The sequence below is a fragment of the Chaetodon auriga genome, chromosome 7, assembly GCF_051107435.1.
Source record: "Chaetodon auriga isolate fChaAug3 chromosome 7, fChaAug3.hap1, whole genome shotgun sequence".
Taxonomy (NCBI): domain Eukaryota; kingdom Metazoa; phylum Chordata; class Actinopteri; order Chaetodontiformes; family Chaetodontidae; genus Chaetodon; species Chaetodon auriga.
Genome location: NC_135080.1, coordinates 7239923 through 7264227, shown reverse-complemented (window position 1 = coordinate 7264227; position 24305 = coordinate 7239923). Strand labels below are relative to the sequence as shown.

The window sequence follows — 24305 nt, the reverse complement described above, 5'->3', positions numbered from 1 at the left end:
TAAACTTGATAATCTGTAGTTCATTTAAAAAGCATTTTTTATTGAATCGAAATAAGCAGTTCTACAGTTTCTGGTCTTGCTCAGAATAGTCTAATCTCACTCTTGCATTGTGCAGCCCTTAATTCACTCTCCATTGTAGTGTGTGTCATGTGTTGTGCCATCATCATTATTTCTTCATTTTTGCAGACTCATCGCCATCACACTCGTCTGTCACCACTCACTCCCTCCCCCCAGCTTTGTCCGAGGACAATGACGAGTTTAGTGACTTTCAGGGGCCTTTAGACGCCCCCGCCTCCTTCCCTCTGCCCTCCTCCTCCTCCACTTCCTCCACCTTCGGCCTCTCCTCTCAGGGCCACGGCCAGCCTTCGTCCTCTGCTCCCAAGACAGGTTTCTCTGAGGACGATGACGACTTTAGTGACTTTGTTCAGGGTCCTGTAAATGCTTTCCCAGTCCAACCTTCATCCCCATCCCTTCGGGCAGGTCTGCCCTCCTCTTCCTCCTCCCTCCCTCAGTCCCTCCCTGCCTCTGTGTCCATCCCCACTGTCACCCAGCACTCTGCTGTCAACACCAGCTCCCAATCTACATTTCAAGGTAACTCTTCTTTTGCTTTGTTGACACCTCCCCCTCCCGTCCCCATAATTTATACTCAACCATTTACACTTCAAATGAATCTGGAGGATTTTTTTTTTTATTTACTTGTAGTGCTGCTTTTAGTGCTGATGCTGAATATTTTCACTGGTACGCCTGGATTTTGAGCTGGTTTTGGCCTGCGTCACAGTGTGAGAGCATGCAGCCAGCACAGCAGATGGCCTGGCCTCATTACCTAAAGCTTTAAAGCTACCAGACATTATGAACTGGGCAAACAAGGCTGCAGAATACATAAGAAATCCAACTTGCTTCATCATTTAAGAGACACTGTTTCTCAGTAGGTTTTGGCCATATAGTAGCTGGATCCACCATCGATACTGAGTCCGTTTATGGTTTGTGCGCAGATAGAAGACTGTCACTCTCATGTGTCATCTGCCGTCTCATCTCTCGGATGAGCAGCTGCTCGGTGACAGCTCTCGTCTCTAGACTATGAATGACAGGATGGAGAGATCACCTCCTGTCCAGAGAAATGCAACAGCTCGCCCTCCATCGAGCGCCATCCCCCAGTCCTCTGAGACATTTCTGACCTAGTTGTTTAGCATCTGGAATAAGCAGATTAGGTGGCCTCACGCTTGCCTCTGACAGAAGTGAAGAGAGACCATAGGGATATACTTTGCAGCTTTATCTGGGAAATGGGCAAACTTTCCTTGTTCAGATAATGTAGAATTAAAATTGCAAGTTACATAAATTTGACATGGTTAATTGGTCCCGGTGGTAATATGGGATTAATACACTACGTGCAGGAAAGAATGTAACAGTGCAGAGAGGACATACTGTAAACCAAATATAAACACATTATGGGGGATTTTCACTAAGCATGCTGCATATTTCATTAGGGCTAGAAAAGTTTGCATCACTGCCCCGAATGCTTCTTGCATTCATTGATATTTACTACAGATAAAGCTCACAGATGTAAATGAGCTCAGCCGCAGTTCCTCTGATTTATAAAGTAATGCTAAATAATATCTGATGCTCGTGTTTAAAGCTAGTGTGCAGTGATAAAAGTAAAACTAAAGAAAGTATTTCTCTGCTGCTAAACTTGTAATAGTGGTTGAAGAGTCTTGGAACTGCAAGCGTGTGTTCATGCTGCAAGAGGAAGGCTGAATGCAGGGAAGTATTCGTTGAACAGTCTGATGTTATCAGCTCAACGAGAAGATCAGACTGAATGGGTTGTCAGTCATATCACAGTGGGCTGAACCTGCCGTGAGCCATTTCTGTCTGTGCGTCTCTCATTCATTAGTTGGACTGGCTATCGTCTCTCTCTGTCTCTATATGGGTCTGATAAAGCATTGCTGCAGATTTTAAACCTGTGTTTTCCAGACGTTAAATTTCAGCTTCCTTTTAAAAACATGAAACCAGATACACGGTTTTCATTTGCAGCACTTTTCTCCAGTTTAACCTCGGTGCAGTTCTTTAATAAGTAAGGACCAACTGAATTTGACTGTTAAAAAATGACCACATTGCTTAGTGAATATTCCTCTAAATGTAGCAACAAACTGCTGTGCATAGCAAGTGTGTGTTGTCAAGAAACCTGTTGCTCATTCACCCCTCTAGGCCCGTCCCTGGAAGAGAAGCTATTCTCCTCATGCGATCTTACTGCTGATAAGACGGCTCAGGTTAGCTTTAAGTCCAAGCAGCGTTTGGCTACAATGGGTCCTAGAGCTAAAGTTTCAACCCAGTTTCAGTCCAGCACTAAATCCAGGAACTGGGCTGTGGCCCCTGAGGACTTGAGTTCTGTCTTCATCGTAGAGAGGCTGCCCAAGGCCCCGGTGTCAGCACCCAGTGCCCCCCTCCCGGCTGCTGACTCGTCTCCTCAAAGCGGTAGTGACAGTGGTGAGAGAAGTGCCTGTTTATTAGACTTTATAGCTTCTTCTTCTCTCCCTTGCTTTGCTGCAATATTAACACACAATCAAAGCAGTAGTTTTCTTTCTCTTCCTGAGGAAAAATTTTCACTCTTATTCTGTTACAACAGCTTAATCTATTGAATCTCTTTGGGTCATGATTGTTTTATACCAGATTCTGGACTGCGCTTCATAGTATTGTAGCCTATGTGCTGTTAAATGAAATCCCGCTGACATTTCCTTCACCTCTGAGATTGTTATGGAGTGCCGGTGTCTGTGAGGTACCCTCTCTGGTGTCTTTACATCTTCTCCTAAGCCAAGTCTCTGCTCTTATTTCTGCCAGCTTTATACCTCTGTCACTTCAGGCCAAATCTCATTAGCGGGGCCCTCTCATGTTGGCGCTCTCTGCACACATTGTGGAAATGGACTGTGTCTGTCACGGTCCTGGGGTAATACCTGCTGACTCAATAAGCTGCCGTCTGTTCCCTTGCTGTGTAACGCCCTCTCAGAGAACGACCTCTGGCGCATGCTGACTGCTTTGGTTTAACAGGGATGCGCATGTATTGGCAGGTGCCGCCGGGGCCCAAACATAATCCAAGTCTGATTGTGCATGCATTCGGCGACTCCTTTGTCCTGTTATTTGTTTGTCTGTGTCCATGTCATCGAGGGAAATATAGAGGCTCATTATGGAGACTGGGGAGATTTGTAATAAGATTCATTTAACTGCCCAAGACTGATGGGAGTATTATGTGCAAAGTGGCTGCCTGAGTAAACAGATGCCTTGCCAGTGTTGGGCACTCAAAACGAGCCGTATCTTTTTTCCAAAACATTTGTTAGTCTATTTGCTGGGAAAAAAAGGTCTATTTAGGTCAATGTCAACAGTTAAATTAGATTTTTAGTTACTTTTTCTTACAAGGCGGTCTCCTCTCTCCCGTCTCCTTGAGGCTGGAAATGGCTCGCAGACTGATTTATAGATGTCTGACGTGGCAGGACGCTTGTGATTCAGTGCAGGGGAGCATTACATCTGCAGCGAGCCTTCCAGACATCAGGTGTATGATTTTTGTTGAGTTGGGTACAAGCAGGGCTCAGCTGCCAAGAGGCTTGGCAAATCGTATGCCTGGACAAGGCTTTTGCTATCACAACTAACTGTGTTTGTGTGAATGTGTGTGTGTGCGCGTGTGTGTGTGTGTGTGTGTGACAGCAGGTGTTGGTGTGTACCCACAACAAGAGCACATCCAGCCCATGCTGCCAGCCTGGCTTTACAATGACAGCCTCGTCCCAGGTAAACGTTTGTACACGAATGAGCCCAGTTTAACGGTTCACGTATTCATATTTGACATTACGCTGTGTTTTGTGAAAGGAAATGAAACTCCACTCTATAAATCTCCACTTTAATTGAGAATTTGTCAGACACATATGAATCTCACAAATGAATATTTTCCTTTCTGCTTTTCTTTTCTCAGAAATGTTCAAGAAGGTTCTTGAATTCACCATGACTCCAGCAGGGATCGACACAGCCAAACTCTACCCAATACTAATGTCATCGGGGCTTCCAAGGGAAGCACTGGGGCAAATCTGGGCATCAGCCAACCGCACAACACCTGGCATGCTGACCAAGGAGGAGCTATACACTGTACTTGCACTAATTGGTGTGGCACAGGTAAACACTGAAGTCAAGACAAATTATCCACTTAGACAACTTCGCTAATCATCCCCCGTGGCTTCCACAGAGCTTCGCTATGAACTCCTCGCTGAAATTAGGCTTAGCTACCAATAAGGAGAAGGAGGAAGTGCTGTGAATCAGCCCAGGGCTTGTGAAGCATTGTAAGCTGAATATACGTCTGAGTCCCCATCAGCCGAGTTTGGCAGGAGGTTTCTTATCATCCTTAGCTGGGGCCTGTCACCGCCACCCCTGGGAGGATGCAAATCTGCAGGCAGCTCACGAAACGCTGCCTGCCACCGCTTCCATGCTAGGAATAATAAGACACCTTTGGTGATGTAAATCCTCAAGAGTCTTAAAACACAAGCACAACAAGGTACATTCTCTTGTGAAGGGAAAAAGTTTGAGTCTGCCTGTGACATCTGCTCAGGAGGAACTTGACTTTATTGAATCATTTATATGCAAAAATGAGTCTTTTTTTTTTCCCCGAGTTCAGCAAATACATGATGGCGTCAAATAAAATAGATTTACAGTAGCCGCTGTGCCCTGACAGCTGTGAGTGAAATTTATTTGCAGCATTCTTACAGAAGGAAATCATGGAAGAGTAAAATAAAATAAGGTTGGCGTCATTCTGTGTTTTTCTCAACAAATCCCACAGTGTGCCTGCTTCCCTCTCAATGCTCGCTCACTTCCTCGCTCCATCTGTGCTGCGGAGCCCTGATCCCGGCATCAGGCATTCTTTTATGGTTTTGATCTTTTCATTGGATTTGTTGATAGTAATAAAAAACAAAAATATCACTAATGGTGTCCTTTAAACCTGCTTCCTTGCTTTCAGAGCGGCCTCCCAGCAATGAATGTGGAAATCCTCAGTCAGTTCCCTTCTCCACCAGTGCCCAACCTGCCGGCCCTGGCTATGGCCATGGCCCCCGTCATGCCCCAGCACCAGCAGCCCATGATGACCAAGCCCCCGGTCTCCATGGCCATGCCCACACCAGCTCCACCAGTCATGGCCATGACACCGGCCGCACCCGCTCAAGCACCCACAAACACGAACTTCATCGCGAGTTTCCCTCCTGCACAGGTGACGCCGCCTTCAGTTCTGCATTTTCCTTTAGTTGCTCTTCTTTCACATCTTGCTCACGAACATGTTGTTGACTCAGGCGACAAAAGCCGATGACGATGACTTCCAGGACTTCCAGGAGGCTCCAAAACCAGGAGCAGGAGACCAGGCGTTCACTGAGTTCCAGGGGGAGTCAGGTGGAAGTTTCCCCACCACCATCGCACCGCAGCACCAAAACAGGTACAGGGCAGTGCAGGCACTGAGGAGCCCTAGACAATGCATTCGTTTTCTCGCTTAAATTCTACCCTGCAGAATTAAGTGTCTTAAAAAGCTGTGGGTTGTGGTTTGACAGATTTTTACTGGCTGTCATGCTGAGTTTACATTACACAATATCTGTATCTTCAGTGTTCCTCATTATTTCTGTGTCCTTTTGCACTTCAACTTCTACTTTTCTGAAGAAGTGTTTGCAGTGATGAGGGTCCAATGTTCAGCCCTCGTTAGTTATTTATAGCTGAGTGAATCTGCATAATACTTGTCTTGCATTGTCGATCTTGGAAACCATACAGTCAGACACACTGTCTTAATATCTCATAATAACCTCCCCAGAATAACAATGAGTAAGGGTCATATCTTAATGAATTCATTTCAGTGGACAGTCGATAAGCTCGTTTCTTTATATTACTTTCCAAGCCCATATGGAGAGACCGTCCTTTTCACGGAGAGAGGAAGCTGAAAGGCAATTATCTGTTGAAAGACAAAGAGAATAATTTTATAACTCCCCTCTATTTCTCCCCTGAAAACATACACTGCTGACTGTTTCAGCAATGTAAGAAGAATTCCCCACAGTCTGAGATCGCTGGCTGATTAAGTGAGAGGCAGAAAAGCTCATGTTGGTTCGCCAGTCTGAACTGGCAGGCGTGACTTACTGTCAGATGTCTTGCATAGAAAGCGCTTTGAGGAAACTAATATTCTCTGGAACGTGAGCTTAATCATTTCCCTTCATGCATGATTCTACTATGTCATCAGATCAGCTACTGTTGCAGAGCAAATGTTCAGCTCTGTATCTCACAGGGCATCAGGACATAACACACGGTCATCACATCATTTCATTTGTTTGTGATAGATTTATACTGAAACCAAAGGAAAGGAATGCATTTTGGAAATAAGCTTATTTGGTTTTTGGTGGTGAGCTGGATGAGAAGATTGATGCCGCTCTCATATCTTCACAGCAAATATGAAGCTACTGCCAACGATAGCTTAGCTTACCACAAACACTAGAAACAGAAGGTAATGGCTGGCCTGGCTCTGTCCAAAGGTAACAAATAAGCACCACCAAATCACACTAATTAACCACTTTATAGCCTGTTTGACGAATTTGTGCAAAAACCAAAGTGTAAAAAAGGAGCATTTGTGCCAGGCTAGGGTCAGGGTTATTTCTTGTCTGGGTCCAGTAACCAGTGTCTTGGCAACATAACATTTTTGTACAGATTAAACAAGCAAGATACATGTTAATTAGCGAGCTGCAGGTGGTAGGCAGACTTTGTTTTTACCACCGTTTTCCTCTGTTTCAAAAAAAATGAGAGAGGCATCAACTGTCTCATTTGACTTTGGACAAGAAAAGCAAAGAAGCGTGTCTTCCAAAATGTCAAACTGTTCCTTTTAATTTAACTTGGTTTCAGGCAAAATAAGTGAAAAACTTAAAAACCAAAAGCACAATCGCAAACACTGCAACCGAGCTGGTCTTTATTGGGCTGAATGCCATTTGGCAGAATTTGACGGCAGCATCGCTTCAAAGAAGCCCAGTCATCTGTGCCCAAATTGGAGGAGCTTTGGTTTAAGAAACAGCACAGATGTTTAATAAGGAGACCTTTCAGTAAGCCCACAACATCATGCCAAACGTTGCCTTGACTGATAATTGGAGACATTTATAGTATACGAAGGCAGACAAATACTGACCAACCACTGCAAGTGTGACTTAGTCTTTCTCAGTGTTAGCATGAATATAACAAAGACACTCATAAAATTCCCCTCAGCTTGCATCAGTTATAGTCGCAACAGTATTTAGTACTGAGTAGAATGAAAAAGCTTTTAACAAAAAAAAAAAAAAAAACCCCTCTCCAAAACTTTTTCAGCTGAGGGCAAATGTTCCATCAGCTCAGGCAGCTTATGGGGATTAAACTCTGCTCTTGAACCTCACTGTTCCTGATGTCTGAGTATAGCTATTGTGTCTCTGCAGTGCACCTGCCATGCTGACTCCAGTCTCTGGTTCCTCCTCCACCTCCGTCACCTCCTCTGATAAGTACGCCGTCTTCAAGCAGCTGTCTGTGGATCAGCCCGCAGAGCCTACAGCCCCTGCCTCAGGTACCTCCTATATCTCCAATAGGGTCTATGGTATGTTAGGTACATTGCTCCAGCCAGGATAAAGAAATGGGAAGAGAATGGGAGGAAAAAATAAAGTCGGTTGGTGGAGGTAAAAAAAAAGTATGAGATGTTTAAACCGACGCAGCGGCACCGATAATGACACACCTCCCACTCCCGCTCTGACACCATCACCTCAGGTGCCTCATATGGGTTTCCACATTTCACCATGACACAGCGGAGGAATAGTGCAACCTCCTTTTCTATCCACCTACCACAGCATTTTTATTACTTTTGCACATAATATTCATCCCTGAAGGTTACCTGCAGCAACTTTAGGTCTACTTAAATCGTAATGCAGAGGAAACTATTCCCAGAGCAGCTTAAATGAGTGCACCTTCAGTTTTATGGAAATGTTTTGAACTTCTTATAAACTCTGTGTTTTGGTCCTTGGACGATACAGCGCTATAGCAAACTGCATTAAAGCAACACCTGCCCGCCTTGTTGAATGTGTCGTACTCTTCTGCTCACGCTTTCTTCTTTATTTGTTCTTATCCAGATATTGGAGATAAATACAGCGTGTTCAGACAGCTCGAGCAGCCTGCTGACAAGAAACCAGTCGGTAAGAAACTCAGCCTCCCTCTCTTACACATTCAAGTCTGTCTCTAAGAAACACTCTTACATTCAAAGCAGCTTAGTATATTAGCAGTTTTTAAAATACGTTTCTGGGTGCCACATCCTCGTGGTCTCTGCGCTTAAAGACGACATTTTGGGCTCTGAGATGGTCCCTGCAGGCACGTGGCTAAAGGACAGGAGAGACCTTCAAAATAAATATCACATCCTCTTTAGAAGATCTTTGTTGTTTTTTGGTTGTAGTGTTAGATTCTCTTGAATTAAACATTGTTTTCTAACTTGGGGGGAGCTGTCAGGCTACCATGTTTACACTGTACCTTGTTTTGCAAGACTGCAGGCTTGATACCAGTGTGTTTCCCGTCCCTGTTTCATTAGAACAGTTTCCGATGGGGACGGCTCTTACAACTCCAGTAAGTCATGCTTTGCGGTGACCTTTCCTTGGCATTGTCAGGCTCCATCTCCTTAATGAGCCCATTAGTTATCTCTTCTTCACCGTGCACCAGCAGTGTGAACAGATTCTGTTTCAGTCCACGCTTATATTATACCACAGTGCATTAACAAGCGCTGAAACTCAAGACTGCATTGTGGCTTTTTTCTGTGTGGTTTACTCAAGCGGCGGGTTTTAAAAAAATTCAGACAAAAAGATTCTGTTCCAAAAATGTCTCTGCTGCTCTTTTTCTAGTATATAGGGAGTTTTCTCATTGCAAAAGATACCCATCTTAACTGGTCATTTCAGCTTCTACTCCGCTTTAAATATCTTTTAAGAAAAATCTGTAGACATATTCAACAGTAAGTGGTGGCTTATTAATATGCATATTAGTAGCACATTGGCTCTTTTAATGGTCATTATAAAGCACTTCTTAATGCCTTATTCTAGGGCTTAGGGTTATGAAGCTCCTAATTCATGTACTACAACATCCTCACTGTCAATAAGCAGGAATTGGGAGGTTATTGAGGGAATTAGTGACTAATAAAGAGCCAATATGCTACTAATACGCAGTATAATAAGCAACTAGTTAATGGTGAATATGTGTACTGTAAAATGAATTGTAACCAAGAAATCTACTTAAGTATGCCGGATTGCGTTATATTCTGACACATTCTGTTGAATAACATTTAGAATATTTACCCTACAGTAGCAGAATTTGACTGTTCAGTATAAAACTAATCTAATTATATGTTGTGCTGTTGTGTTTTCCCAGTATTAATGGTGATTTCCAAGATCGCTTCCTGTTGTATCAGGGCAGGAATAGCATCAAAATAGCATTAGCAGCAAGCTGGCTTCTATTACTTCACCTAGAGAAATTTTCACTTGCAAAGTTCAGGGATATTCAGACATAATGAGAGCAAACAAGGTGTTAAGATGGACATTTCTTTGCGGAATTGCTTTGTCATTTTCTGTTCCAGTTTGAATAGTTCATTGCATGTTAGTGTGTCTTTAGATGATGTAGCTTTTTGTGCAGTGATGTGTGCTGCTTTCTGGACACTCTGCAGCCCACAGTTCATCAGAAGACAGGAAGTTTCACCACATGAGAGAGCTGTAACTGATCCACACGCTTCCTCTCTTGTAGGAGTGAATCATGGCTGGTGCAGCTGAGGCTTTCTTGTCTCATGTCAGTTTCCCATTGCGTCTCTCTGCCATCACAAATATTGTTGATAATCTGAAATGGTTCTCTTTGGTTTGCAGGAGAAGGATTTGCAGATTTCAAGTCTGTCAGCGCTGATGATGGCTTCACAGACTTTAAAACCGCCGACAGCGTCTCTCCACTAGACCCTTCAGAGCCGGCCAAGATCTTTCAACCTGCCTTCCCTTCTGCTTTCCCAAACTCTCAGTCTCTACAGCATCTACCACAGCAGCAACAGCAGCCAGCAGTGTCTCTTTCTCAGCCCAAAAATCCTCTCAACATGGCCGACCTGGACCTTTTCTCTTCTATAGCTCCCTCCGTTCCTGCCCCCACTGAGACAAAACCCAGCACATTCCCCTCGGTGTCCGTGCCCCCCTCTCTAGTGCTCCTACCAGGTGGAGCTAAACCTCCTGGGGGAGGTGCAGATGATTTTGGTGACTTTGCCCTGTTTGGCTCCTCCTCTGATGCTGCTCAAGCTTCAGCGGCAGGAGGAGCTGTGGCAGCCCCTCAGGACGACTTTGCAGACTTCATGGCGTTTGGCAGTTCGGGTGGGGAGCCTAAAGGGGAGAGCAACGTGGGGGTCCAAGGAGAGACCTCCACTCAGCAGCGGCCTCAGCAGAGCACAGACAAGTACGACGTTTTCAAGCAGCTGTCTCTGGAGGGAGGGCTGGCCTACGATGACACTAAGGAGAGCGGCGGTGGCTCCTTCTCTTCCCTCAAGAGTGACACGGACGACTTTGCTGACTTTCAGTCCTCGAAATTCTGCACGGCGCTCGGGGCTTCGGAAAAGACTCTGGTGGACAAGGTGGCCGCTTTCAAACAGGCCAAAGAGGACTCCGCCTCTGTCAAGTCCCTCGACCTCCCGTCCATCGGGGGGAGCAGCGTAGGAAAGGACGACTCCGAGGACGCACTCTCAGTGCAGCTGGACATGAAGCTCTCGGACATGGGCGGAGACCTGAAACACGTGATGTCGGACAGCTCTCTGGATTTGCCGGGTCTCTCGGCCCACCAGCCCCCTGCTACAGGTGAGGAACTAGTGCGATTGCTCTGGTGAGGCCCCGTCCAGTCACACACAGTATTAATTCCGTGGCCAACAGCAACCTCAGTGCCCAGTTGTGATCACCAAACAAGGGGTCAAAGGGCAAAGTAATGAGGTCCTAAATGAATTGAATATGCTCAAATACTGAAGACACTACATGAATAACATATCAGACTAGACACATCTTTCAAACTACATCTCACCATTCATCTCATCTTATTTATAGATTTATTTATGTATTTATTTGAGTTCCTTCTTCCCTTCTTTTTTCATGTCCATATCCCCCTCCCTGGCTCCCCTCATATATTATTATTGTACTGACAGAAAGGTCCTGGCCCGTATCTCTGTTTATTTACAATTGATGATGAGTGCCTGGTTTTGATGTGTTGGCAGTCATAGACGAGGTCTCCTGCTGCTGTCTGTGTGACTCGGATAAGGTCCCTGTTTGTTGTGTCCACGCTGCAGCACCAGACATCCCCTTTCCTTTCAGTGTACCTTTTGTCTCCGCGGGCTGAACTCTGCGTGTTTATGATTGCGCGTGTGTGCGTGTTGTTGACGTGTCGCGCAGCGCAAACCGAAAGGTTGACTTGAATACAGACGAGCACAGGAAGGCGCTACGGTGATGATCCTCTTGTTTATTCTAATCACAGGTTTCACACGATAGGAGGCAGTTTACCAAAGGTACGACCTGTAAGCCATCATTCTCCTTTTTAACTGATGACATTTGGTTTGTGCTGAATGCGTAACGGATAATATAATTCAGATTAGTTGCAAATGAAAGGTTTCTGTGAATAGGACATTTTGCACGCAACAAGAAGAAACAAGCTATTTTGAAATAGAGAAACAGAAGCAGCTGAGATGTTTGGCACATCAAAGCTGCAATACAATTTTCAGAGTGTTTGAATGTGCGTGCGTGAGTTTATGTCTTTATGTATGCCAGATATTGTATTACCCTGCAGTATTTCAGACTTGCCATGCAGTATTATTTGGGTCAGTTGGCCCTCTACGTATGAGATGTTTCCAAACTAGCTTGTCGGCTTTTTCCTCCCCTACCTCACATCCATGAAAGTGGAGTTAAAGTTTACCTGTAACTTCTTGTTGTTGGGTCATTTATTAAAAGCAAATCGGCCCATTATTATTTCTGCAATAATCAGGAAATGTACATGTCAGCGCTGCCATCTCCTCCTCCTCTCTGCTGCCCATCATTTATTCATCGAGCATCTCACCTTCCATGTCACGGCTCATGTTTCACAGAACACATTCAAGACTAATGTAACCGGAGACGGGACGTAGTCGTCGGAAAAGCCTTGCAGCTCAAACACTTTTTTCATTTTGTAAAATGTTTGCAAAGGCTCAGACAGTTTGAGGAAGCTTCACCCAACAACTGTGACATTTTTTTTCATTCATGCATTCAACTTTCTGCACTGACAGCAGAAGCTTTAAGTTCTTCAACATATCAGTTAATTATCAGTTCAATGACATGTACACCACATCATTTCATCCAAGGAATTGATGGAATAATTCCTCTTACTGACCAGAAGAAATCATAAACGTAGACATCCCCTTTGCCTTATTTCAGTTTCTGTACTGTGGTCGAACTTTGGTTGAACAGGCCCGTCTGTACCGACAGAGTACGATGATGTGTTCAAACAAACGGTCCACGGAGCTGCAGCAAAGCAGTTACACCACAGCTGATCGGGCAAAGATGGCCCAGTTTAACATCAGTACATTCCTAAGACGCTTTGACACTCCTGTAACAGCTGCTCCACGTGTCCTTTCCACCCTTATTTATCCGATGTTGTTGTTCTTGGAGAGCTCTGGGACTCACCTGTTGTTAAAGTGTAGCAGGCCTAGCAGTTTGAGCACCTCACCATGCTTTGCACTGTGTTTCTGGACATGTACGTAACCTTAAAGAGACAGTATTTCTTTTGTGAGGTTCCTTTTGAGTCTGGAGCACAAAAGGAATCTGATTTTCTTCCTCTCTCTTTATTTATTTATTTTTTTTAAACCGTTATCTGTGATATTGCAGCATGAATTATCACGTGTGGCTCTACGGTCTGGCTCTCTGAGATCATAATGAAGTTAGTATTACCCTTCCTGCCTTGCTTTTTGCTGCAGTGTGCCTGCCTTTTCAATTTGTGAAATTGACAAGAACATAATACAAGATAGCATTTTATGCATAACAGTATTGCAAGTTGTTTTTATCAAAGAAAAAAAATGTATACATGCAGATTTAATAGTGTATTTTTATTACAGGAATATGAGACCTTAGTACGAAAGACTCCTTGATCTTGTTGTGATTTGCCAACTATGTAAAATTAAATGTAGCCTACATATTCAGTAAGAGTAAAATGTTGATTCAAATACTTTAGGTTAACACTGAAAACAAAACATTTTTGTCTTGAGTAATATTGATATGCTATTATTTAGGGGAGCATAAGAGTTTGTGCACATTAGCCTGCTTTGACACACAATCACTGTAGCAAGAGAAAAAGGATACTGTCTCTTTAAATCTGTTTCTGCGTCTGTGATTGGATGTAAATGAAGGCCCTTTCTGGGATGTCAGGTGTGAGGATGGCCCTCTTTCTTTTCTGTAACCCTTTGAGTGCTTGAATGAAGATCACTCCACCTTTTTACAGGCAGATTAGTGCAGATATTGTGATCATATGCTCTTATTTTGCTATTAGAATAAACAGCAGGACTAAACGATCTTATTTCATAATTGTAAATGTAAAAAAGTGTCAGCCTCTTAAATTGTGGCTAGTAAGTCCTTTTGAAGTCCCTTTCTAAACAAGCATTGATCATTGGGATGCTCTACCTACAGTATTCTCCCCCTCAGGTCCTCAAAGGGTTAATGCTTCCTGCCTTGAGCTTGTTCTTTGAATTATCTTTTCAAACTGGCTTTTCAAGTGTTCTGTATTTTCCAAAAACACCTGTTGCTTTACATCCTAATAGTAAAACAAAGTTTGTCATCTTCCCAGAAGTACTGATTTTAGTCTGTGAATGTGCCTTCTCATTCTGGTTTCTGCTTCTATATCCTCGGATTATCTTTGTTTTACCTTCTCGCTGTTTGTTTTCTTCCTTTTCTCCTGACTCTGCATGCCCTTGTATTCTCAATGACTGAAATCTAATTTTACAAGTGTTAGTTTGACAAACCTCTTGTAATGATAGACCTCTTTCACAGTACTTTGTGACCTTTCTCTCTTTCTCTCTACTCATGTTGTCGTAATAAATATTACTGTTGGTATTGCTGAAATGCGTACCGTCTTATTTTCTCCTTTCCTTTCCTGAGAAGCCGTGAAGTGATCTAACGACACGAGGCTCACGGCACTAGGTCCTTGTCAATTTCACAAATTGCTTTTTGTATCTGAGGGTCTTGCAAAATAGGAAGGGTTCAACAAGGTCGATTCGTGTCTTTGCGAGTGTGTGAGAGGGACAGAGAGGGAGACTTGAATACTAAAGCGCTGACAAATGTGTGCGAGCTGCATCGCGCTGTCAGTTCATATTAAAGAAACTGATCACAAGCTGTGTTGCGTCAACACAACACAGTGTGAGAAACAGAGCAGATGTAGTGACAGGAAAGATCTTTTATTGATGCTGTTCGAGCTGTTTGTCACCAACGAGAACGGCAAGTGTCAACACGAAGCCGGAGTAGAGGGAGAAAAGCAGCCTCAGTGTTCATTGTGCTTCAGTAAAATGATGACAGTAATTTTCTTCTCATAAACATGATTCAGCTAAGACATCAAAACAACTTGTTTACCCTTTGTGAGATAATTTATTAAACAGAACTCTCAAAAATGTGAGCGAGAGGATGTATTACTCCAGCGCAGTAGGTAATATTACTGTGACAACAACAAGAATTAGTCAAGTGCGAGTATAATAATGAAGTAGTCGGCATCATAAATGTGCTGAATTATGATGTCTGTGATTGCTGCGTGTTGCAGATCTTATTCTTGCACTACGCAGCAGGGGTGATGCTACACAGGATGTTTAGTTCGGCGGTCAGTTCTCCCAAATAACAACATGTTTTCTCTCTTACACGCACTGGTGTCTAGACACGCATTTTAGGTTTTATCTGCACATGGTTTGAAATGTGTCTGTAATATTTCCACCTCCGTCCCAGCACAATAGAGTAGAGTGGAATTTCACTTGTGGTGCATGCAGGATGAAAAATGATATTTCAGAGATTCAACAGAAATATCTCTTTTCAAAAGCAAGGTGAAGGTTACTATGGGTAATCCTCAGAAGACTGTTTTCATGGGAGCGGCGTCTTTGGTTGAAAGTTGTTTCCATGAAAACTGTCCTCTGTGTTCTCTTAATTTTTCTTTGAATGTGCAATTTTCAATGCTTTAAGCGCCACAAACGAAATTCACAGATACATCAAAACCTGGCAAATACAATGAAAGCCATCTGTGTGGCGAGACACCACGAGAAGTACAACCCCGACTGCAAAAGAGTTGGGACGCTGTGTAAAACATAAAACAGGATGCGATCATTTACGAACCCTTTTTGATATGTGCTCAAGTGAAAACAGCACAAAGACAAAGGTATTTAATGTTTGAGCTTCATTTTGTAAATATCTGCTTAATTTGATGCGGCAGCACATTTCACACCAGTTGGGACAGGAGCAGCAAAAGACTGAGAAAGATGTGGAACGCTCCAAAAACACCTTTTTGGAGCGTTCCACAGGTAAACAGGTTCATTTTTTTTACACAGCATCCCGGCCTTTCAGGAGTCTGGGCTGTAAGTGAGGAAATGTGTTTTGTAATTTAGGTGAACTGACCCTTTATGACTCATTACATGCCTGAGTTTGTCTGCTCCCATTAGCAGAAAAGAGACATCAGTTGAACTGGAGATGAGTGACCTGGTAATCCAACATAAATCGTGCTCAATCTACCGCCTGTCATGACAGCATGTGTGCTATTCCTAGGAACCACTGGTATGTCTGTGTTGTCATTACAGAGGGAGACGACATGAAATTTGACCCCTTTGGGACGTCGGCGCTCAGCACCCTGGCCAGCTATGACTGGTCAGACCGGGAGGACTGTCTGCCCAGTGAGGTCAGAAAGTCGCACGGCTTGGAAGGAGCTTCCCTTCCATCTTTAGTGCCAACACAGAGGAAGGAGCTGACCTTTGGCAGCACCGAAAACATCACAGGCAGCTCCGTAGCTAAGATCACCACCTCCTTCCCCGCCGAGGACGGCTCCTCGACAGATGACAAGTTCGAAGCCTTTGCTGATTTTGGCTCCGGCGACCAGGGCGGCGTCGATGCCGAGGACGACTTCGGGGACTTCGCGAGCACTGTTTCTGAAAAGTCCGACTCGCCCGCCGCCATGGCCGAGGCGAGCGAGGGAAACCAAAATGAGGCCGCCGATGAGTTTGGAGCGTTCCAGGGAGACAAGCCTAAGTTTGGCAAGTCGGACTTCCTCAAAGCCAGCGCTCAGGCCAACGTCAAGTCCAGTGAGGAGATGATCAAGAACGAACTGGCAACCTTTGACTTGTCTGTTCAAGGTGAGTCACAGTCCTCATGGTGATCCCACTACATGTGATAGAAACACAGCTAACAGTGTTTTCCATCCTTCATTTATCTGCCATCACCTTGGATTCTGGGAATGTTGGATTTGACTATTTTCTAACAGTTTATAAACCAAACATCAATCAATTAGGGAAATAATGAAAATAATTAATTGCATTCTTAAATCAGTCATAAGAAGCATATTTAGATATTGAAAAATCCCAATTTACCAGAACCCAAGATGATGTCTTCAGATGGGTTTATCTGCCCAAAATCAAAGCTTACAATTAAAGAGACAAAAGCAATTTGAGAGGCTGGATTGAATGAATGTGTCCACTTTTGCTCGATAAATGATTTAGATGATTAACAAATCGCTTCATTAACTCATTTGTCTCAGCACTATAATGTGATGTTAATATCAACATTGTGCCCAAAGAGACTCTCCTGGCCAACTCTGAGCCCTTGGCCCTAAAATGGTGCCGCAACAATCTCCTCAAGCGTCTTCTCCCACACCGCCCCCACTTGTTAGGCCCATCTGATTTGTAATAAAGCTGTCAGACATTAGATGGCAGTGTTGAGATGACAGCCCTGCTCTGATGGCAGTGACTGGTGAGACGGATTAGCAGAGGCCAACAAATCCATGAGCAGAAATTAACCGTATCCACCGAAAAGCTGTTCGTTTTTTAACCGCTGCTCGCTGGTGTCATGTTCCACGAATAATTTATTAGTGTTTCCTGCTCTGTGATAAAAGCTCATTTGCCTGGTAGATTTATCTCCCTGTGCTGGGTTTGATTTGCGTGAGGAAGAGGGCTTTACTCCTCATCACCCCGTGAAACAGTAATCTGATCATGGTGGGGCTGCGGGGTGTGGGGAGGATGACGCAGGTCTCTGTGGGTGGTGGAGGAGTTGGATGGGTGGATTACCTGTGTCTGGACAACACACACACACACACACACACACGCACACACACGCACACGCACGCTTGCTGCCAGCCCCATTTGAATAGTCTGGGTTTAGCATGTGTTTGTTGTGGTACCCTGCCAGGATTTGTCCGTCTGTGAGTCCCTATGAATAATTCATACCCGCATATGTGTGCCTCTGTTTTGTACGTAATTATTGTTTGTCACAAATTAAGTATTTACTCATGCTGTCCTTGTCTGGGAGGAATTAGCCGTAACAGAATGGAAGTATAATGATTGCAAACAAACAGGTGCATATCTCAAAATGAGTCATCGCCATGGGTTGCTGAATTGATATAGAGCACCAAAAAAAAAAAAAAGTTTGTGTATGTGTTTGTGATTCTTCATTTCCCTCTCCTCTCCTGCCTCAGGCTCCCACAAACGCAGTCACAGTTTGGGCGACAAGGAGATTGGGCGTTCGCCCCCGTCTCCGGCTCCAGAGCAGCCCTTCAGAGACCGATCCAACACTCTGAGCGAGAAGCCCGCCCTGCCCGTCATCAGGGACAAGTACAAGGACCTGACGGGGGAGGTGGAGGTGAGGAGGGTCCAGCGTTAACCGCGCCACGTGCTAGCGCCGTTCTTAACCGCCAGATTCCAGCACAATGCTCACTGTTAAAGGCTGCAGAATACAGACATTTTCCTCTGCTCCGCTCTGCCTTTGTGTTCATTTGAGATAATTTTCCGCTGTGTTGTTGCAGGAGAGCGAACGCTACGCCTACGAGTGGCAAAGGTGTCTGGAAAATGCTCTGGAGGTTTGTATTTGTTTGTGTCCTGTGTCTGACCTTGTCCCTCGGTGAGACTTAATTGTGAGAGCAGCTATACAAATGTCATAGAATAATTAAGATAACCAAATGGCACCGAAATGTTTTTCAACCTGCTGACATTTTTCTTATCGGGTATGTTTTGAGACAAATTACTTTCTTCAAGCCTGCAGACGTACCTTCAGGATTCAGATTGAAAACGAGTTATTTAAAGTGTCCTCTGAAAAATCGAAAAGCCTTTGCTCACCTGAATATGTGGCAGGCGCATCAAGGGAAAACATAACTTGAATAAAAATGCCCGCTTTCGCCTCCTGCTGGAATATTTATTAATTTGCAATGCTACGCTCCTTGGCTTCCGGTGTAAATGTTGGTCAGCTGTTGTTTGATACTGATGAGCAAAAACAGGATATAAGTCCTAACGCTGGCTTCTGTCTTCCCACATTAAGGTCATCACCAAAGCTAACAACATCCTGAACGGCATCAGCAGCTCCTCTGTCTGCACTGAGGTCATCCAGTCCGCTCAGGGCATGGAGTACCTGCTGGGTGAGGAGTCTCAAACCACACACACACACAAGCACACACACACACCACTATAAACAAGCCAGGACTGTTAAAGAACCCTGTGTGTGGCCTTACACCCTCTGAAGGACAGACGCGCAGAGAGGACAAGATTAAAACGAGCTCTGGTGTGATGGCTTATCTCTGCCTGGTCTGACAAGGTCCTGCGCCCTCACTGTGTTTCTCTGCTTTTAATGAGCTGTGAGTGGCAAATGTGTCACAGTGCGGGACCGTGTGCCTCCTGAAAATGGAAGAAAAAGAGCCACAAAACATGTTTTTGTGAATTGTGTGCTTGTGGTGTTTCTCTCAGGCGTGGTGGAAGTGTATCGCGTCACCAGGCGTGTGGAGCTGGGCATCAAGGCGACAGCCGTGTGCTCCGAGAAGCTGCAGCAGCTGCTGAAGGACATCAGTCGTGTGTGGAACAACCTCATGGGCTTCATGTCTCTGGCCAAGCTCGCTGTAAGATGCTCCAGAAACTATTAATAGAGCATAGTTATACAGTAAATATACAGATTTATGTGCACAGCTGCTTTCAGGGCCTTCTGTTGTCGCCCGGACAGGAGGTACACAAACACACACGATAACAGAGCATCGTGGCTCAATTCACAATAAAAAGGCTGCCGATAACATAATGAAATGTTAGTGAATCCAGTATTGTCGGCCCATTAGGTTAAAATCAATGATTCATTGATTTGGTTGTCGGAGGCTTTTGGTCGGCGGGCGTTCGGATCAACAGGGATGACAAAGACTGTATAGATTTATTTACGCAGCTGTCTGCTCGTGTCAGCACAGGAGGAATATTGTTTGTCATGCTGCACGGAGCTGACTTAGCAGCCCTGAGGATAAAACAAAAAGGAACTCAAGTTTAATTGAAGCATGCTGGAGAAAGAAGAGAGATGCATGTTGTTTGTTTTTCCTCCTCGTAGTCGAAGTCAAGCAGGGTCTTTATGAAAAGCTGATGACGCTCGGAGATGTTTACTGTAAGCAGACTTGTTGTCACTGCTGTTATTATAAGAACAGAAATGACTACATTTTGCCCAGCGGCAGGAAGTTTAATATGTTTGTGTGTGCTTTCTGTCTCCGTAGCCTGATGAGAGCTCCCTCGATTTCTCCTCCTGTATTCTGAGGCACGGCATCAAGAATGCCAAGGAGCTGGCTTGTGGGGTGTGTCTGCTCAATGTCGACGCCCGCAGCAAGGTTTGTGCGCACACACACGAAGAGTAACTTTCAGTTTCCACATAGATCTTACTGTGCTCATCCACAGCGGATAACAACTGACATGTCTTTGACTCTGAAACGTTTTGCAGAACAAAGAAGAAAGCGCTATTGGACGTCTGTTTAAACGAGTATGAGACAGTCACCTGTCAACCTCATTCCACTCTTTTCCCACTGGGGACCTCGGGGGGCCTGTTCTCCTCTTACAGACGGGCCCGGCGGGGGGGCCAAAGTGACAGGATTCACCTCTCTCCACTGCTTCTCTCACAGGCGAACAACACTTGTAATAGAATCAGCCAAAGCCATGTTCGCTCAGCCCCGCCCCTCTCAAGGGCTCAAAATTCACAGTGATTTTTGAAACAACAGCATTTCAGACGGCGGTAGACCAAAGCAGACTTCTCATTTCTGTCAGGCAACTATTGATTTTATCTGCTGAAAGCACAGCTTGCGTGTAGATTTTATCAGCTGCAGTTTGGCTGCTTAGCTTACATACATACATACATACATACATACATACATACATACTTTTAGGATGAGGACTAACTTAACCAGTAACACATTCCAGTAACACTGGCTGGAGAGGCTGGGGTGTAAACTTATCCAAATCCATTAAAGAGCAGGGCAGAGCCTCAGACGTCATCCTAAACTCTTTCAGCATTAAGGATCAGCTTCCACACAGTGGGGAACAAACTAAGCCAGATAACTAATGGCGTGTTCCCTGGTCTCACTGGATTAGCACTGTAGGTAGCAAGCTAGTTAGCCTGACGTGCTAAAGCCTGGCATCTTACGTTAGAGCAGACAGACTGTTTTAAATCACTCACCTTTAGGGAAGGCTCGAGAGAAAAACACCCTCCGTGCTCTGTGAATGCTGGGTGTCGCTCTCATTAGAGCCCCATGAACACCACTTCAGCGCTCGACTGGCCTGACATGCCTCGTTACGGTTGCTAAGCCGTGATTAGACAACCACTGTTTAGACGAGGGGTTTAGCGAACAGTCGGCGTGGGTCGTTGTTGTCTGCCAGCTTTTATACTGACGGATGACTTAAAAGTGTCAGAGGATAACAATGTGCACTCCTGAAATAATACATGAGAGAGGAGAGTTGTCACTTTGGCACCTCGGGGTGAGCTTTTGCACTCTGGGATTGGCTTTTCAAGGTCACGGAGGTCGTCGCTTTGTCTCGGAAGGGTTTCATTTTCTATTCTGTCGCCTTCATCTGGGGGTAACTGCTCACCTCGCCACTTTCATCTAACAACCATCGGCGTTTCTGATAACTGTTCAGTTATTAGCTCTGACTGCGGCACTGTGTGCTGAATTGCTGTTTGCCTACGGTGTTGGTGATTTTCATCGACGTGGGCCATTAATGGTATTCTCGGACCCCACGGTTTCGAGCGCAGGATGATGGCGCTGATTGTTTCTCACGTTCCCTCTGCTGCTCAGCCAGAGCCAGATGGATGGTCCGGGCGAGATATGGCTGACTGAGAGGCATCTAGGACGCGAGCAGATGTGGCTTACACATTAGTCATAAGCAGGGAGTACAGCTGATAATAGACCTGCACACAGACACAGTCTCTCACCCTCGTGTGCATGGAGGCAGGCTGAAAATTAATGCAGTTTTATTTTGTCTCTGTGCCACTAGCATGAGATTAATAACCCATCTTTTAATTACATTTTTGGCAGAGCCACACTGGTAAGAATGCATAAAAGCCAAGTGGAGAATAGCATCCCCTCAGAGCATAATGAAGTGAAAGAACGGCTTTGGCTACAGCAGACGGCGCTGATTGTTGCATTGTCCTTTAGTGAAGAGGCACTGATTTGTTTTTCAACCAAAGGTACAGAAGGGTGGAGATGTTGATGTGGCGTCAAAGAAATGTGAAATATTCTTGACGGCGGATGAACTTCAGTGCTTAATTTATGCTGTGAATTTTAATTTTTCCGCAGATTCTCTAAAAATTTTTAGCTCTTTTGTTGACACAAACAGAGCCAAATTCACCTTGTCGGATTTAGCGAGAGTTGAAATTGTCCACAATAATGGGCCGATAATTATGGGATGCAGCAGATGTGTTATCTCTTTTTCTCCGTCAGGGCAGGAGGCAGGGATGGGCAGCCTGCAGCAGCTTCATCTCATCTCAGTTTGTCAGTCAAAGGCAGCAGCAGTTATAAGTTTTATCATAAGTGATACTTTTCAGCTAAATGATGAATGCAAATTTGAGCAATTACAGGGAGAAGCACTGGAAAGGATTTTAAGGTGAATAATTTAGCATTTCAGGCTATTTATATTAATGCAGGTTTCTGAGTGCCTCGAGGATTTGGATTGATTATTCTGTGTGGCTTTTATTTGAGTATGTTTGACAGCAGTGCTAACCAATTCTGGATCCACACTGTGTGCTCAAATGCCCCCATCTCCTCAAAATCTTAGTTTGTAAATCTGTTTTTTGGTTGCCCATCTCTGACTCAGCATGCTTCATATAAAGTGCCTCAGGTTAGCAGGGTTCCTACACAGCTAGAGAAAATCAGAGAAATTACTTGGATAACACCAGGCCGGAAAAAAATTTTGCAATTCACAAAATGCTCGTCTGGAAAAGTTCGAAAATACAGAAGTAAGACTTTATTTTTTCTTTTCTGAGCTAAAGACGAATTTCTGGTCTCAAACGTCGCCACCATTACTGCTGTGGAGCTCAACGCATTTACACTGACACTGATGTTTGGGTTAATTAAGCCACAGTCATTAAGACATTAACCGGCCCGACAGATGAAGGTAGCCTGTGTGACATTCTTCAGTCACTAAGCATCAGTCTGAAATCGGTTATCACCACATAGACATTAGATGTAACATTAACGTACCACTTGTGTCCGCTCTCATCAGTTTGGATGTGACAGTGCTGCGTGGAGTCACACCGGCTAACGAAACCCAGCAGGAAGTCAGCTCGCTTAAATCACCGAACACCATGATTTCTTTTATTGTCATGACAAATTTGAATTTCATAAAAATCTGGAGCACATGATGTTGAGGTGACAGCTAGCGAGCTAGCGAGAGACGCGCAGGGTGGCGGCTCACCATTGGCTCGCGTAGGCAGATCGTTTGTCGGCAAGCCGCTCAGAACAACAAACAGGATTTAATGCAGGTTTTTTTTTTTTTTACTGTCCTTTCTGGACAGATCCTAAACATACGCAGGTTTATGAGTGCAGTGCCATCGCAGTAACGGCGGCTTGTCTCCTACAGGATACTCTGACTGAAATCTCTCAATACCTCTTAATCTCAAATTGTTGGATAGAACATGTGTAGGAGCCCTGGGGGGGTAAAAACATGGACTCTTTCATGTTTTCACCCACAAATAAACGGGAGACGGGAGCTCTGTCCTGGTGAAACGGCTGATCTGAATGTTTGCTTGCTGCTCATCTGTGCACACTTCTCTGTGCTCTGGGCTTTGTGTGAATATGCCTCAACATGCTGACTCCTCTTGTGCTTACAGGCACTGACTAAAGACAATGACAACAGGTTAAGGGTAATTATGCCTCATTTATTTATTTCTAAGTATAGAAAAGCAGATTTAGGGTAGATGTTACTGTTATCCGACCAGATAGGGGCTCAGTCTCAATGCAGAGCCGTTACGTGCAGCCACAAAGGTCAGGTGAATTTTCTCTGTCACTGTTTTGTAAGACAGCATGAATACTCTCATCCCTCTTTCAGAGCCGGGTTAGTGGCTGCTCGTGTGAAAGGCTCCACAGTGTGCGGCACCTGTGTAGTTAAGACAGACTTGAGTGGCCTATATTCACTGCCACACAGGTGAAGTCTTAAGGAGGAGGTGAAAGAGTGAATGGAAAAGTGCAGGTTTGAGAGGGAGAGGCTGTGCGGTGAAAGGAGGAGGTATTTCAGTGTGCACTCTGTGTGACCACCCTTTTATTTTGCATCCTCTCCCTCCAACATTTCCCGCTTTGGCAGTCGTAAGTGCAGGTTTGTGGAAACAAGTAGGCCAGGGCACAAAAGAGCTCTGAAAGGAAATCGCTCTGCTTGTGAAATGTGAGCGTGTGAGAAAAAGCAGAGGGTAGAAATGTGTCATTCAGTTTGCGTGAGAAAGCCCTTCATCCAGCGGAGCGTCTGCGCTGCACACCGCGTTCGGGCAGGTGGAGATGTGTCTGACTTAATGGTGTGTTGTGGTGCTGTGGTGCACTTTGTATGCAGTTGGTGCTTTCTGCATGCGTCTCTGCTTCTGCGTGGGAGGCTATGATTCACAGCACATGACTCATTCCTCTCTCCGGCTTCAGCTCCCAGGATTTCACCAGGGATGCAAACTCTTAAACTGCACATCACACACATTAGCATCTCCCGATGGCGCACGCGGTGTTACAGCTGGGCCCGGTGGAAATGAACAACGCTCCAGTGGGGGGGGGGCAGATGGCCACATTTCATTTTCAGAACAGCCACTGTGAATTTA

General features: G+C 44.8%; 1 protein-coding gene across 7 annotated transcripts in view; it reads left to right on the top strand.

Annotated features, from left to right (window-relative positions):
- synrg (synergin, gamma) overlaps positions 1-24305 on the top strand; it is a 35899-nt gene that overhangs the window by 9140 nt on the left and 2454 nt on the right. The window contains exons 7-23 of one of the 7 annotated variants that reach the window (XM_076734463.1): positions 187-591; positions 2203-2481; positions 3691-3771; positions 3953-4149; positions 4985-5230; positions 5310-5449; positions 7446-7570; positions 8127-8189; positions 9888-10850; positions 15827-16375; positions 17710-17873; positions 18037-18090; positions 18546-18642; positions 18968-19116; positions 19744-19854; positions 19965-20003; positions 23343-23375. In XM_076734463.1, the coding sequence (XP_076590578.1) occupies positions 187-591; positions 2203-2481; positions 3691-3771; positions 3953-4149; positions 4985-5230; positions 5310-5449; positions 7446-7570; positions 8127-8189; positions 9888-10850; positions 15827-16375; positions 17710-17873; positions 18037-18090; positions 18546-18642; positions 18968-19116; positions 19744-19854; positions 19965-20003; positions 23343-23375 (3695 nt within the window). The remainder of the gene's footprint in view (positions 1-186; positions 592-2202; positions 2482-3690; positions 3772-3952; positions 4150-4984; positions 5231-5309; positions 5450-7445; positions 7571-8126; positions 8190-9887; positions 10851-15826; positions 16376-17709; positions 17874-18036; positions 18091-18545; positions 18643-18967; positions 19117-19743; positions 19855-19964; positions 20004-23342; positions 23376-24305) is intronic. The other 6 variants (XM_076734467.1, XM_076734466.1, XM_076734468.1 and 3 more) reach the window with 6 other exon arrangements.